Source organism: Pseudonaja textilis, chromosome 1, assembly GCF_049901715.1.
Source record: "Pseudonaja textilis isolate UNSWEBS1 chromosome 1, rPseTex1.2, whole genome shotgun sequence".
NCBI classification, from domain to species: domain Eukaryota; kingdom Metazoa; phylum Chordata; class Lepidosauria; order Squamata; family Elapidae; genus Pseudonaja; species Pseudonaja textilis.
The window spans coordinates 20,615,881-20,630,398 of record NC_141990.1 but is presented as its reverse complement, the minus strand read 5'-3'; the positions used below and the strand labels follow the sequence as shown (position 1 = coordinate 20,630,398).

Genomic DNA, 14,518 nt, shown 5'->3' with positions numbered 1-14,518 from the left:
GCACATTGAGGAAAAGTTTACCCAAATGTTAACATTTATGTTGTAGGCTTCACAAAGACCAATGGAGTTGGCACCAAAGTGAATTTCCCCCCCTCCCCCCGCCAGGCCTACAACCACAACTGGGACCACAATTTCTATTACTAAGTAGGGTGGCAATTAATTGAATTGTGCCCAATTTTATATCCTCTTTTGCTGTGGTTGTTAAACGAATCACAGCAGTTGTTAAGTGAATCATGTAGGTTGATAAACTAATCAATCAGATTAGCTTCCTCCATTGACCAGTCGTAAATCACTTTTTTCAGTGCCATTGTAACTTTGTATGGTCGCTAAATGAATAGTTGTAAATTAAGGACTACCTCTCTTTTCTGAATCAGATGGATGTAGGACAGATTGCAGATTTTCCAGGTTTGGCAGTCAAAATATATAACATCAAAATCATGCCTAAGAATGGATTTCTCATGACGTTGATATTGGTCTCTAAAACCCTATAGGACTTGAACTAGATGATTTAGGCTGTATGAATAAGAAATTAAATTAAAAAATAAAAGCAGATTAATTATTTAAAAAACTAAATATTTACTCTCTGCTTTTGTTTTCCAGAATGCAACTATCAACTCATAAAATATTTCTATGGTCTTTTTAGAGTTGTCAACAGAAAGGGAGGGGGGAGCAGTGTGGCAGCTTGCAAACCGAAAGTGCATTCCCTAAATGTTTTCAAAGATAGTAACTAGGTGACTGAAGTTTTTGCCTTGCAAAATGCTAACAGGGGATCATGATTGATGACTCTGGCTATGGATGTGTCCTATTGGAGAATATGAATTACGATACACCCAGGGGTGTGGAGGGGAAAACCAGCGTCAAGGGTAACAATGAATTATGTGTCTCAGAGTTGGCTACACCCAGGCAGTGCCGGCCATTTTAATTCCCAATAAATCCTTTTGAAGTTTTGGAAGTTTGGCTGGAGACTCATGATTTACATGGGGGTAACTGCCCGAATCCTGACAGCAATTTTTGGGGGCACAGAGTTTTGTGCTATAGTTTGTAACTATTTTAAAGATCGTAATAGTGGTTTCCCCTCCCCTTGCTTTCAAATCAACCCGCAGAGCTTTGCACTGGGTTACTCCACAAATGCTTTGTGTTCCTGTCAATGAAGAAATCCCTGAAGTCTCAGATGTAGTTGTGAAAGCTATCACAGGTATGTAAAGGGCTGATGGGTTGGAGAGGGGATATTTATTGATCTCAAATGTTTTCACCACAGTAAAAATCATCAGGTCAATCCCAGGAGCAAACGTGTCTCGTATCAGAAGGCTAGTAAGAAGAATGTGAGTTTAACCCATGGTGTCTACATTCTTTTTTTTGTGTGAAAACCTTGTTCAGGAGTGATTTCTCAAAAAAAAATCATGAGAATATATTTCTCATGTGGCTGGTTCATACATACTAATCTAAACCTATATTACGGTTTGTTAATTTTTCTGCTAAGCATTATACATGCTAGTATGAAAACACGTAAGAATAATATTACAAGGGTAATGTTTGGTACATTCAACAGCTGTAGAACCAGAATTCAGAATGACATGAGAATGCAACCTGTTTCATTCTCTCTCCATGCTCCCCACCCAGGAAGGGCTTTTTAAGGGGATTTTAATGGGAATGGAAAGTATTCACACTGACTACTTAACAAACTGTTGAGAAGAATACTTTGACCCGTATTCGACCCGAATACTTTGTATAGACTTAGTTGGTGTCCCTAATTTCTAAGAAATTCTTCCTGTCCTCTCCTCTTCCTTGCTTACTTGTATTTCATTTCATCCACTGGAATAACTGCCTGGAATTCTTTAAAACTCATTTTAGAATAAGTCTCCTTTTGATGGTGTGCCTACTCTCTGCCATTACATATTTTCATAGCAATTGATTTCCCCAAGGCCAAAAGTCTGGGTCATCAAGCCGTCTGTCCCTTGCAGTTCTGGCTTGAGACTTGAATCATTCTAGAATTGGGATTATGAATTGATGGCCATTCAGATGTGGCTTATCTATAACTCACAGCAATTCTCAATCTTGTCTCATCAACTGGAAAATTGTCATTCAGCAGCTCTCTGAACTTAGATGTTTAATTGTGCTATTCTGGTGCAGTAAAAATCATTATTAATACAGTGTTTTATACTGCCTGCGTATGGCAGGCCGAATACAGTAACTGAGGGGTCATCATTCAAAGCTGTCATAAATAAATAACCTGGTTGATTGTAACTGTACCTTTCAGCTGTCAATCATCTGAGCCCCCTGCAGAGTCTTATATATTCTGTAAAACAGTTTTAGGACAGACATATATAGAGTATTTTAAGGACATATGATAATATTGCAGCCAGCAGCATTTTCAAAGTATTCCTTTTTTTCTTAATTCATGTGAGGATTCTCTCTTCAAAGAATAGCACTGGTACTTGTCATTCTTTTAAGTAGCTAACAATTTAAAATTGAAACTATTTAAAACTAAATCATTTTGGGGTAATTTGGCTTATTAGTGGGTTGCTTATATTAAAACTTGCATTCTTCTTCTTGTACGGCAAGGCTGCTAACTGATAAGGCTTTTTTTCCTCCTCCTTTCCTAGCATTTTCCCTCAAGTGCAGGATCCATTCCCCCGCCTCCCCCAGACCAGCTGCACGTTGATCCATTGGCTGCAACAGGAATTGACCAATCAGCTTATCACCCAAACTTAATGTTGTGAGCTGAAAGAGAATGATTGATCCAAAGTCACCTAGCCAGCTTTCATGCCTAAGAGGAGACTAAAACTCACAGTCTCCTGATTTCTAGACTTGAAAGGAAAGATACTATGCAAGATTTAATAAACACTTTAAACATGGAGGGTGGGACAACTAAAGTGAAAAGAGCCCTGCCAATGAATGCAGCCCCCCCTTGATTCTTGACATTGTTTTCCTCTTGCAGACATCATTGAAATGGACTCAAAGCGTGTCCCCCGGGACAAGCTGGCCTGCATCACTAGCTGCAGCAAGCACATCTTTAACGCCATCAGGACCACAAAGGCTGAGCCAGCTTCAGCTGATGACTTTTTGCCCACTCTCATCTACATTGTCCTGAAGGGCAACCCACCTCGCCTGCAGTCCAACATTCAGTACATCACTCGGTTCTGCAATCCCAGCAGGCTGATGACTGGGGAAGATGGATATTACTTTACGAACCTGGTAAGTAGATCTGTGATCATGACTCTCTTTTTTAGGGGAATTTGGGGAAAAATATATTGCTAGATACCGAACCTATTTTCCTTGTTTTCTCTTAATGGAAGAGATCACGATCATCATTATTTATTTAAATTATTGGGCGCCTAACAATTTTTGGCTCGTCTGGTTTGGTGTCCTTATTTGTGGCCTTCATAGTTACATCAGCAAGCATGTGCTTGGCCTGTTTTCTGGATTTTGAACCTACAATTATGAGGCACTGTGGAGATGCTATATGATGCACGTACATCAAGGAAATCTAACATCCTGTGTGTCACTCAAATAATATATTAAATATATTGAAAAATACCAACTTTCTGCCTCTTGCTGTTGAAATACCAGAAAATCTGCATGTACTTTAAAAAAAAAAAGAAGTATGCAATAATAACTATTCCAATATTCTTGCCATGTTTGCCAAATAGGAATGGCAAGTCAAGTGTGACTGAATTATTGCACAGAACTAAAATTAAAACTAGGAAAACTTGGATTGGGTTTGTGAGCTACAGTGGTGTTGTGTACTTAGCTATTCATTGTTTGATTGGAACCCAGCCAAGACATTAACATTTTTAAACCAGGTCATTATATTAACCCACAATATAGTTTCTTTGTACAAGTTTTCTGTTTTGTTAATCCAGGCCTACCTTTAAGCATGACATTTGGTATATGTTTGAGCAGGTGAAGGCATGGAAGCTTTAAAAAATAACAGTGCATTTTCTATATTTATTTGTGTGATTTATCTACTACTTCAATTGTCATGGACTTTGGGTAGTTTACAGATTTTGCTCCGTAGATAATGTTGGTCTAGGAGTGGTATAGTCACTCTTTGTCTCACTCTGTCACACACATAGCTGTTGCATAAACATTTGCATGTATCAGAACATACAAACTGTAGTATGTATTATTACAAAAGCTTTAGAAAGGGAATTCTATGTGCACAGGTAAATCTCTAATTAAGTTTGTAGGTCTCCAACAAAAAACTGATCAAAGAAATTGAGCAATTTTTGATACATTATTTATTATTATTGGTATTATTGTTATTAAGTAGTAATTTAAACTATCTTCCGCAGAAGGTTTCATTATCAAGGTTTTAAGAGTTGCATCAGATGGTTTACATATGAATGAAGTTGATGTTAACTGTATGCAACCTGAAAGAACCAATGCTCTTGCTTTTGCAGTGTTGTGCTGTTGCCTTCATAGAGAAGTTGGATGCTCAGTCCTTAAACCTGAGCCAGGAAGACTTTGACCGCTATATGTCTGGCCAAACCTCTCCAAAGAAGCAAGAACCCGAGAACTGGCCAGCTAACGTATGTGTGGGGATGCGCCAAATGTACAGGAACCTTGGTCTCCTCTCACAACTGAATGAGAGGCAGGAGAGGATTGTCAGTGAGGCCAAAAAGCTTGAGAGGGACCTCATTGATTGGACTGATGGGATCACCAAGGAAGTCCAGGAGATTGTGGAGAAGTACCCTCTGGAGATTAAAGCCCCAAACCCAGCCTTGGCGGCCATTGACTCTGAAAATGTTGAAAATGACAAACTGCCCCCTCCGCTGCAACCTCAGGTTTACGCTGGATGAGAATGGCTTCAGGACTCAGATATTCCTTCCTTCTGTTTTTTTCTGCTTGGCCGATGGGCTAAGGGGGGGAGGAATGAAACAAATTTAAAATTGGCACATTTTAAAGGTACTTTTTGTTGTTAGATGTGTACCATGATATTTATTTTAGTCAGAGTTGGTTACTATGAGGACTGAATTTTTATGTGTTCCTGAAATGAATTTACCTTTCCTTTTTACAGAAATTCAGTATAATTTTTAAGGAATGCTTTGGGGATTGCTTTCTTCGAAGCATGCACATGTTTTAACATCAACTGGTGGTTGGTTGTGCTATCTTCACTCCCTAAACAGAGTTGCTTATCACACTTTGCCAAGAATGCTGTGTTTGAGAAAGAAGTGTAAAGGGTTCTTAATCTTTGTTTTCAGAAACAGATGTGTTGTAAAGTAAATATTTAAGGTTGTAAATAGATTTGAATGTTGAGCAATGTCTTAATAGCATGACCTTTAGCAAAGAATGGAAACTAGGTTTTTTAATTCCTTCACTCTTAAGTTTTTGGTTTATAGTTTTGATCTAGAATAGGATACAGCAAGGAAACACTACATTGTAGTAAATAACATATTTGGACACAGTTCTAACATGACTAAAGTCATTTCCTAATATTTATAATTTCTTATCTGAAATTTCAGCCTGGAATAGCGTCTTTTTTGCTGTGCTGGTCTCTAGCAATTGCACAGTTAGACCTTTATGAAGATCAGAGCAGAATTGGATAGTAGCTGTGGGTGGTGAAGTGCTGGAGCCAGTTTTAATTGCTGTAAAAATCACATGATACAAGATTATGGGTCTAAAAGTGCTTTAGTGATTAAAAAAAAAAGTCATTTGCTTCATAGTACTTGTGCAGAGCCTTCCAAGAAATGATTAGTACGACATGAGACTGTCTTGTGCTGGAAAAAAAAATCAAAGAATGAGCTGTTCAAAAGAAAGTTTATGATTGCTTTCTTAAATCACATTTTTAAATGGATTCATCCCCTGAATTATAAATGATCAGAAAACAGAAATATGGACAATCCTAAAGGCAGTAAGCTGGCTTACGCAATTTTGTGGACTACATACATTTTTATATGAATTTGAAAAAAATAGGAATCTATATTATTGTATTGTTGAACTACAGCTTCCAGGAGTTGTCTTGATTGCTATGATGGCTGGAATAGCTATCTCCTTCAGGAGGGACCCATTGCTTTCCCAATTCTCTCAGTTTAAAGCCCATTGGTGATATCTCTAGAATCCCTCTCTCCCTCCCATAACACATCAACATCTCACTGTGAATGGCTGCCTTCCCCTCCAACCTTTTCAGTATTAGTAGTGACTCCAACCAGTCAAAATCTTCTCTCTTTGGCCAAAGATCTAGCATGGCTGTGTGGATGCAAGAATTTGCCAAACTAGATGAACTAGTTAGCCTTCCCCAGCATGTTAGACTATGGTAGTTGTTTTCCTGAGCAAGATACATGGGGAGATAGAACTGTAGTCCGGGAGATACAGGGGGGCACCAGGGAATGCTGAATTTGTCTATGAGCGATGCTTTTTTAACTTTTAACTTTGCAAATTAAGCTAAAGGTCCACTTGAACTTGGCAGAGCTGGGATTCTTTGAAAGGCCAGGTTGAGTTGTGTGAAACGATATTTAGCATTTTCCTGAAGGATATAATTTAAATGCAGTCCTCCCCTCCCTCCCCGATTGCTAAATCTTAAATGTCAGGGACATGTATCCAAGATCTTGGATAACCTGATTATCACTAAGTCTCAAACAAACTTCATAATTCAAGGGAAAGGAAAAAAACTCTTTGCAATGTTACCTGTTTTTAGTATTAGAACACTTTTAAAATATCAACTCTTTTTCTTAAGCTCTTCTCAACTCTTCTGAGTCTTATTTGTACTCCTGGGAAACATGGGATTCCAAAGTGTTTCATTCCAAACCATGATTTTGGGCAACATATGAAAAAGCCATCTTTATAACATTTTAGCTGTACAGGTATTTATCTGTTTTTGCAATAAGGTCTTTTGCAAGACTGACATGTTTTGTGTATACCTGCTTTAAAAAGCATATCGGTTTTCAGTTTGCAACTCAGCTAATGTCGGAGTTTCTTGAAAGGTTAAATATTTATGTTCTTTCCTCTTCCTCAATTAAATTTGTAGAAGTGAAGTAAACAAGCTATTCTTTGGCTGCAGAAAGTCCACGCTGATCAGATTTTTCAATTTTCAGAGCTTTGTTTCTTGGCCTCATTGTTTGACACTCTAGGTGCTAATTCAGATTTTCCAGGTATATATTTCACTCCAAAAAGGCATCATTATAGCTGCTGCTGTTAAATTGCTGTCAACAGAAATAAACCATGTACGACATGACTCATTATTAGTCAACAGAAATCTTGATTTACAATTTTTTATGTATCATTGATGCTTCAAGTTTAGTCACAAATCTTTTAAAGCCTGAAAAGCTTATAACTGCTAATAGTATCAAATAGTATCTTTTATTATACCTTATTACTCTTGGGGGCAAAAAATGGACCTCATTTCAATTACAAAATTGAGTGTTACTTTTTTCTGTAATCTAATAGGAAAGAACCAAGATCACTGCTATCCTTCTTGAATGGTGTCAGGTTGACTTTTCTACACCATTCATTTCATTATATGTTTAAAGGAGATAAATTATTTTATAGTCTGGCATGTCATACAAGACCCATGTGTAGCTTTAGGTTCAGAGAAAATTAGTTTCCTTTGGGGGATTTTTTTAGAAGCCTGTAGCTGGGAGACTCAAAGAAGCACCATTGGTACAGGTAGTCTTTAGTTTACAACCATTTATTTACTGACTATTTGAAGTTATAACGCATTTAAAAAGAAGAGTTTTGAACACTCCTCACACTTATAACCTCCATAGTGATGTGATCAGAATTTAGACACTTGACAACTGGCATGTATTTATGACTATTTATTTATTTCGTTATTGGAATTTGTCAAACAAAAATGAGGGCAAGAATAAGAGAATAAAAATACAATGACAGGGACGATAGGCACGTTAGTGCACACCCCCTCTACTAACCACAAGTATGAAGAAAGGTCCACGGAAGTGTCCAATAGCAGTGTCCCAGGGTCAGGTGATCAACATTTCTGACTTCCCATTTCTACAAGCAAAGTCAATGAGGGAAGCTGGATTTGCTTAATGACTGTGTTTCATTAACTGCAGTGATTTGCTTAACAGCCGTGCCATATAAGGTTGTAAAATCAGCCACCTCGCTTATCAGTGGAAATTCTAATCCCAACTGTAGTGTACGTTGAGGTCATAACACATTCATGTTTTTAAACTTGCTGGCTGAGAATTCTGGGAGTTGAAGTCCATACATCTTAAAAAGTTGTCAAGATTGAAAAATACAGTTCTGGACTTCTGGGGAAACTGCAACCCCGCACCCCTGCATTTCACACCTGCCCAAATAGTTGCACTTGGTGGTAGGCAAAATGCTGGCAGGCTGATACTGATGGAAAAGGTTCTTCAAAACACCTAGGGTAACTTGCTAAACAAGGTTTTTAAAGCGGGGTTGCAACCTGCAAAAGCTACACGTGGCTCTTCTGTTCCTTTGGGGCATTCTGGTTTCCTCCCAAAGTCAACTTAGCAAAGTTAACTTATTAGCAATGTATATACAGTAATTGTCACAATCCCCAAAGGTGCTGAGGAACAAAATGATATTTGTGTATGTGCCACAAGGGTGTTGTTAAATATCAGGGGTTATAAACATATTAAGTATCCTCAACTGTTAATTTTAAGTAAACAGATAAGTGTTTTATCCTCTGCTTTGAAGTTGCTCATGTCACTCAAAGCCACACACAATTTCTCCATAAGGATTGTGTGCCACCTGCTTTCTGTGTCATAAAAAATGGTTTAAATAGGGCTTAGAAATATGCCTACAACCAGCACCCTATAGTACCTCATAGGCAAACTTTAATTTGCAATTACATTTCTGGAGTGGGGCGGGGTAAATGCAGCTGGATGTTAAAAACAATGAACCCCCTAAGAATGCAAGAAACATTGCTTCCCATTAGTGGAAAGTTAGCTTTTGACACCTCCATCTAAAGTGTTGAGATTTGTAGTAAATTGGCTTTCCCTCGGCTGCCTATCTGTCTCCCCTTTTCTCTCTAGTCCTTGAGACAAAACTGACTGGGTGAGAAGCAACCAGATAGTCTTTATTCCTTTGTGGCATACTAAGAAAGCAGCTTTAGAGAGGCCAATAAGGAAGCAAAATCAGGTATCTGAGCTGGGGGGGGGAAATCCTATTCCTTCACCGGCAGCAGTCACAACCAGCTTAGGTTGGCTTGTGCTGTTTCTTTTCTCTTGCAAGAAAATGGCCTGGTTACACGCTTCTGTTTAAAGTTCATTTCTTGCTCTTCCTGGCATTGCTCTCTTCCACTATCCTTGCTTTCTACCTAATCCAGGAAGCAGATATGTGTGGCGGAGTCTTGGTAGCACGTAGCCGGGGCAGCGAATGGGTGGTAGTGAAATATGATTTATTAGGCTCACAGACATTTAATGGAGATACGTACAAGAGTTCAGGGATCACATGTTAAAAAAAATGTTCATGGGACACACAGCTTGTGGGGGAATCTCTATTAACCAGTATAAGCTTAATTACTGTTGCTTAAGTATTACACATACACCCACTTATACTCACTGTTATACAGGGACTAGAGAAGATCAGAGTGCTTTGTAGATAATTGCATGCATGAAATGGGAGTCTTTATCAAAGGTTGTCATTTTACTCTTTGCCCACAACCTCTGTCACAGTTTCCATATCAACCTTTCGCTCACCAGTTAAATTGCCCAGTCTATCTTTACCCGCTGTATAGGAAATTAACTCTTAACTTTATTTTCTCTGGTTGCAGTCCTTTGGTCCTGATTTGATCTTGATGAATTGTTTCCTTGTGACCTCTTTTCTCTCATAGCTGTTATCCAGATCTGGTCTAATAGTTTCCTTGTTTTTCATATTTCTCTGCAGATCTGTATTTTATGTCAGGTTCAGATCCTGTGTCAAATCCTGACTCATGATTTAATTGGGGTAACTGCTGGAATCCTGACATCCTGTTCATCTGTCTCTCCCAATATTTTATTTCTTGTAATAGCCACAGAGGTACTGGTGAATCAGCAGTTGTACACAGGGGTGTGAGCATCCTTAGCACCTAGCTTTATTGCGATGGGTGAAGCTGCCTTATTTGGTTAGTTTGGAGTCAGCACAGGTATAATCTTCATTTAGTGACCACAATTGGGACCAGAGGCTTGGTCATTAGGTGAAGTGTTTGCTAAGTGAAACACAACTTTACAATCTTCAGCTTTCTTTTGCTTTACAAACCTGCACAGAGTTACTTTTCCATCACTATTGTAACTGCAAATAGTTGCTATACAAGCCAGTCACTAAACAAGGACTACCTGTTTTGTGCAAAATCATAAAATAGGTCACTTCAGTTGTACTTGTTTTGTAGTTTTCAGCAAAACTATAAAACAGGTTACTACCTGGTTGTGCATTATCTGTGAATACAATCAAGATGTGGGTTGTTGCTCGGTTCTCTTAAACTGGCTGGATGACTATGGATCAGTCACTCAGCTTAACTCACTTGACAAGGTTGTAATGGGGTTGTAGAAGGAAGGAGTATTGCCATCTTGAGTTATTACAATAAGTAAAAATAATAAAGTGGGATAAAAAATATATAAAAAGAAAAAAGTGCAGCCCACCATTGACTTTGTCATGGCCCAAACAGAATTCTGGAAAGTCCACATTTAATGGAATGATGGTAATGTTCCTTCAACTGACTTTTATTCAGCTCTCCCTTTTCGAAAATAAAATATTCATGGCAGTTAAATATTCACGAACTGTTTGGAATGAGGATTTTAAATGTAGTAGATGATGAAAGGGGCTTTTGATAACACAGAGATTTTGGTCTACAGCACTTGTTAACCAGCCAGGTTTCCTGTACTGTACTGTTCAGATTAAAATCCAATATGGTTTCTATTACGTCTTTGGAGTTTTATGTCAGTGTGAAGGAGAACTAATTACTTATATAATTGTTGTTTTATCACAGAGGTGAACAACCTTTTTGAGGAATGATTGGGTGGGGAACTACTCTTGGAGCTGGAATGGGAAATGAAAAATAATCCCAAAAGACAGTATAGGTAGTCCTCAATTAGCAACTATTTCATATAATGACCATTTGTAGTTACACAAAAAGTAACTTTGCTACCAATCTTCACATTTTTGACCTTCATAGACTGTAAAGCAAATGAAAGCTGAAACAAGAATATAACCAAAGTTGTTTCAATTTGTGACTACTAGCACTTTGCTTAATGTCCATATTTTTGTCACTAAACAAGCACTACCTGTAATAAGAAACCAAAAAAGATGGATAGCTGATGGATTTGTGCCCTGCTTAAGCCATCAGTTTTGGACTATATTCAAATTATATTCAGACTATATTCAAATATCATATTAACTTGGCTTTTAACATTTTTTTATATTATAAAAGTACTCAGACTTTTCTTATTTCAATATGAAATGTAAGGTGAGGGGTACTTGTTGCAGACATTTCATTACCCAAACTAGGTAACATCACAAGGGCCCTGGGTAATGAAACATCTACAAAAAACCCCGACCAAGCTCAGAGAGCACCAAGGACCCCTTATTTCAACCCTGAGCTATAAATATTCTCCTTTATTGAAAAATAAGGTGGCCATTGCTGATAATTTGAGTGGCTGAAATCTGCAAACTACCGGGAATACAGATGTAACGCATTTAAAAATAAATTGAAACTTGGGTTAAGCAGTAACATGGCCAAGTTTGCTACTTAAAATTAAATTATTACAGCTGTGGAAAACTCAAGCAGTCTGAGAAGCTCCAAAAAGACATTGTCTTTCAACTAGGTCAATGGGCATCCAAATTTAGTAATGAAGTTCAGTATATGAGTGTAAAGCAATGGCCACTGGGGAAAAAAAGAGTTAACTATTACTGAAACCATTCACTCCATCTTCAAGCAGCAGTGAAAAACGGGGGAAAATTATATTTGGAGAAGAGCAGGCAATAAATGCTTTCTCCCCCCAAAAAAGATGCCCTTGAATTTAGGAAGCGTCATCTCCAAAAAAAATTAGATAGAAAAGAAATCTTTTCATAAACTTTGTAGCTTAGATATCTGGCTGATTGGAGAAAATGTGCAGAATGGCTCAAAAAGACATTTCAAGCGAGAACTGATCAGTTTGACTGCACTTCTAAATCGATGGCCCATTTTTTTGAGATCAGCTAGGACACATTCATAGCCCATCAGGGTGAGGGCTGCCCAGATGACATCATTGAGATTACAATTTAATAAGAGTTGCCTAGCATCAGGAAGACTAAAAGCTATCAATTATAATTAAAGGAGCTAAGCCAATTGGGAAAAAGCTTAAACCAACAGAAAAAAAAAAGTAAATTCAAGCAGAGGTTTCGATTTTAAAAAGGCCAGCTTCACAACAAAACATGGTATTCAGAATGCAGTGAGGCATTTGAAGAAAAAAATCTCTGAAATTTGGATTTAAGACAAGATGTAGAAAGAGACTAGTCTTCCTTACAGACAAATATTCCATTTACTCTAGGTAGGTCTGTGTATCTGCCGGCTGTGTTTGTCATTTTGCTGTTAGTTTCCAAACCCATTGCAAAAAAGGATCCTGTAGGGAAACTTTTAAATTGTTGGGGGGGTGGGGTTTAAAGCTCTTTTGTAAGAGGCTGTTGTTTATTTTTTATTGCAGAAAAAAGAAATAAAGTAGCGTGATGTTTTGCTTGCCATGGCGAAATTGGATAGAGGTGGTTTTTATTCTCCATCTCTTACTGAACAAGAATAGCCTTAATTGCCAGGGTATGCTTCAGCAAGGCAGACAAAAGTAATTCCACCAGGGACAGTCACTGAAATTCCTTTGCCCCCAAGTGTGATAGTCTGTGCCTAAGGAGGTTTTAAAAAGAGGTCCATCCAACGTGTAGTTCAGTATTTGAATTTATCAAGTGGCGTGTTTGTTTTCAAGCAAGGCAATAAAGAAAATCAATTAAAACGTAGTTCCAAGACTGCAGACTTTTGGCATATTAGGCCATGACCTCTGGGAACAAGTACAGCTGTGAAAGCAATTATATTGACATAAGCCTACTTCTCATTATAACCAAAATTAAACACTTTATTTCACGTTTCTGAGTTCCAGAAAGGGCCCAAGGTAGACTGCGAAGTGTTAACCATCTTTCCCTAGGCTCTGATAATCTCTTGACTTCAGGCATACTGAGGTAAGATACAGCCTGCTGTCATAGTGGAACAGGGAGAAGGCTCAAATTTGGTGCAATTCTAAGAATTTCTCTGTTCCTTTTTAAGACTAGGGGAAATGCCTGTGTTCTGCGCTCAGAGAATGGCTTGCAAAAAAAAGCCTTGAACTTTAGCCAAAGACCAAGGAAGTTTTCTGCAGCTCAGCAAAGGTCTCGAGGGGGTTAAACTTCCCTGCCTCCAACTGATGGAAGTGAACTGCAACAGTTATACTTCTGAATGAGATGTAAGGCAACGCTCATGATTACTACCTTATAAGTGTGACAGCTGAGAACAGCTGTTAATTGGAATTCAAGAGTTGCAGTGTCTGGGAAAATGATACGAAATAGATAAAATAGAGCATCAGTAAACAAAGGATGATTCCTGAGTTTGGAGGCAAAGGAAAGCAGCCAAATGGGTGGAAGAGCAGCAGAAAATCTCAGTGCTGTCGGCTAGTTGGAGAGAAAGAGAGAGTGTGTATATTCTAGAGGAGATAGTGGTAAATGACCTCTTTACCACTGCAAAGGAAACAACAACTTCACAAAGTTCCCAGGAACTGAGCTCAACACAAAGGAAACTTTCCTTTGAGGATATTTGTATGTATGTATGTGAGTTTCCTTTGAAATAAATTCATCAAGTATTATAAATTCAACAGAAGTATTATGTCCTCTGTGTAAAAATAGCAGAGAACTATGCAACTAACCTGTGACAATAATTATGATAATATTGCAAGCAAGAACTGATAGGATCACAGAGTAATAGGAAATGAAGATGTTAACATGTTCTGGGACTTTTGAAGTCAAACAGAGAAATGCCTGCCACAATACACCCCAGACTTAACAAGTGTTGATAAGAAAGACAAATCTGGATAGTGGACGTGGAACTTGGAGGCAGCAGAATAGAATAGAAAGAACTGGAGAAAATGACAAAACCACAAAGACTAGCAAATGCTAAAAGTAGAATGACTGTGGCAAATGAAAGCAAAGATAGTACCAATAGGTGCCTTGGATCCTTGCATTACAATCCCAAAACATGTGGAACATCATCAGCATTGATAAAATCACTACCAGTCAATCACAAAGTTCAGCTTTACCCAGAGAACAACTTACACCCTTACTCCAACACTATCATACAACACCTGCCTATTGCTGTGGATAAAGTCACATCCAGTGTAAACATCTGGCTGACTGCAACCAACCATGACAATAATTCACCACCAGGCAATTGCAAAAAAAAAAAACAGCTTTACTTGGAACAGCTTACATCTTGCAATGATATCTTTTAATACTATTAAACAACATCTGCCTGTTCGAAGTCTATTGGAAGGTAGGTGGACAAAAAAGACTTGACAGGTGGACAAAAAAGCAATACAGTTTAAACATCTGGCCTTGTAACCAACCA

At 38.1% G+C, this 14,518-nt stretch overlaps 1 protein-coding gene across 4 annotated transcripts in view; it reads left to right on the top strand.

Annotated features, from left to right (window-relative positions):
- The window catches only part of RABGEF1 (RAB guanine nucleotide exchange factor 1), a 36,629-nt gene extending 25,808 nt beyond the window's left edge, over positions 1 to 10,821 (top strand). For all 4 annotated transcript variants that reach the window (XM_087927377.1, XM_026708453.2, XM_087927362.1 and 1 more), the window contains 3 exons: positions 1,104 to 1,195; positions 2,939 to 3,195; positions 4,404 to 10,821. In XM_087927377.1, the coding sequence (XP_087783503.1) occupies positions 1,104 to 1,195; positions 2,939 to 3,195; positions 4,404 to 4,802 (748 nt within the window). In that variant the 3' untranslated portion in view covers positions 4,803 to 10,821. The remainder of the gene's footprint in view (positions 1 to 1,103; positions 1,196 to 2,938; positions 3,196 to 4,403) is intronic.
- Positions 10,822 to 14,518: the final 3,697 nt, after the last annotated feature.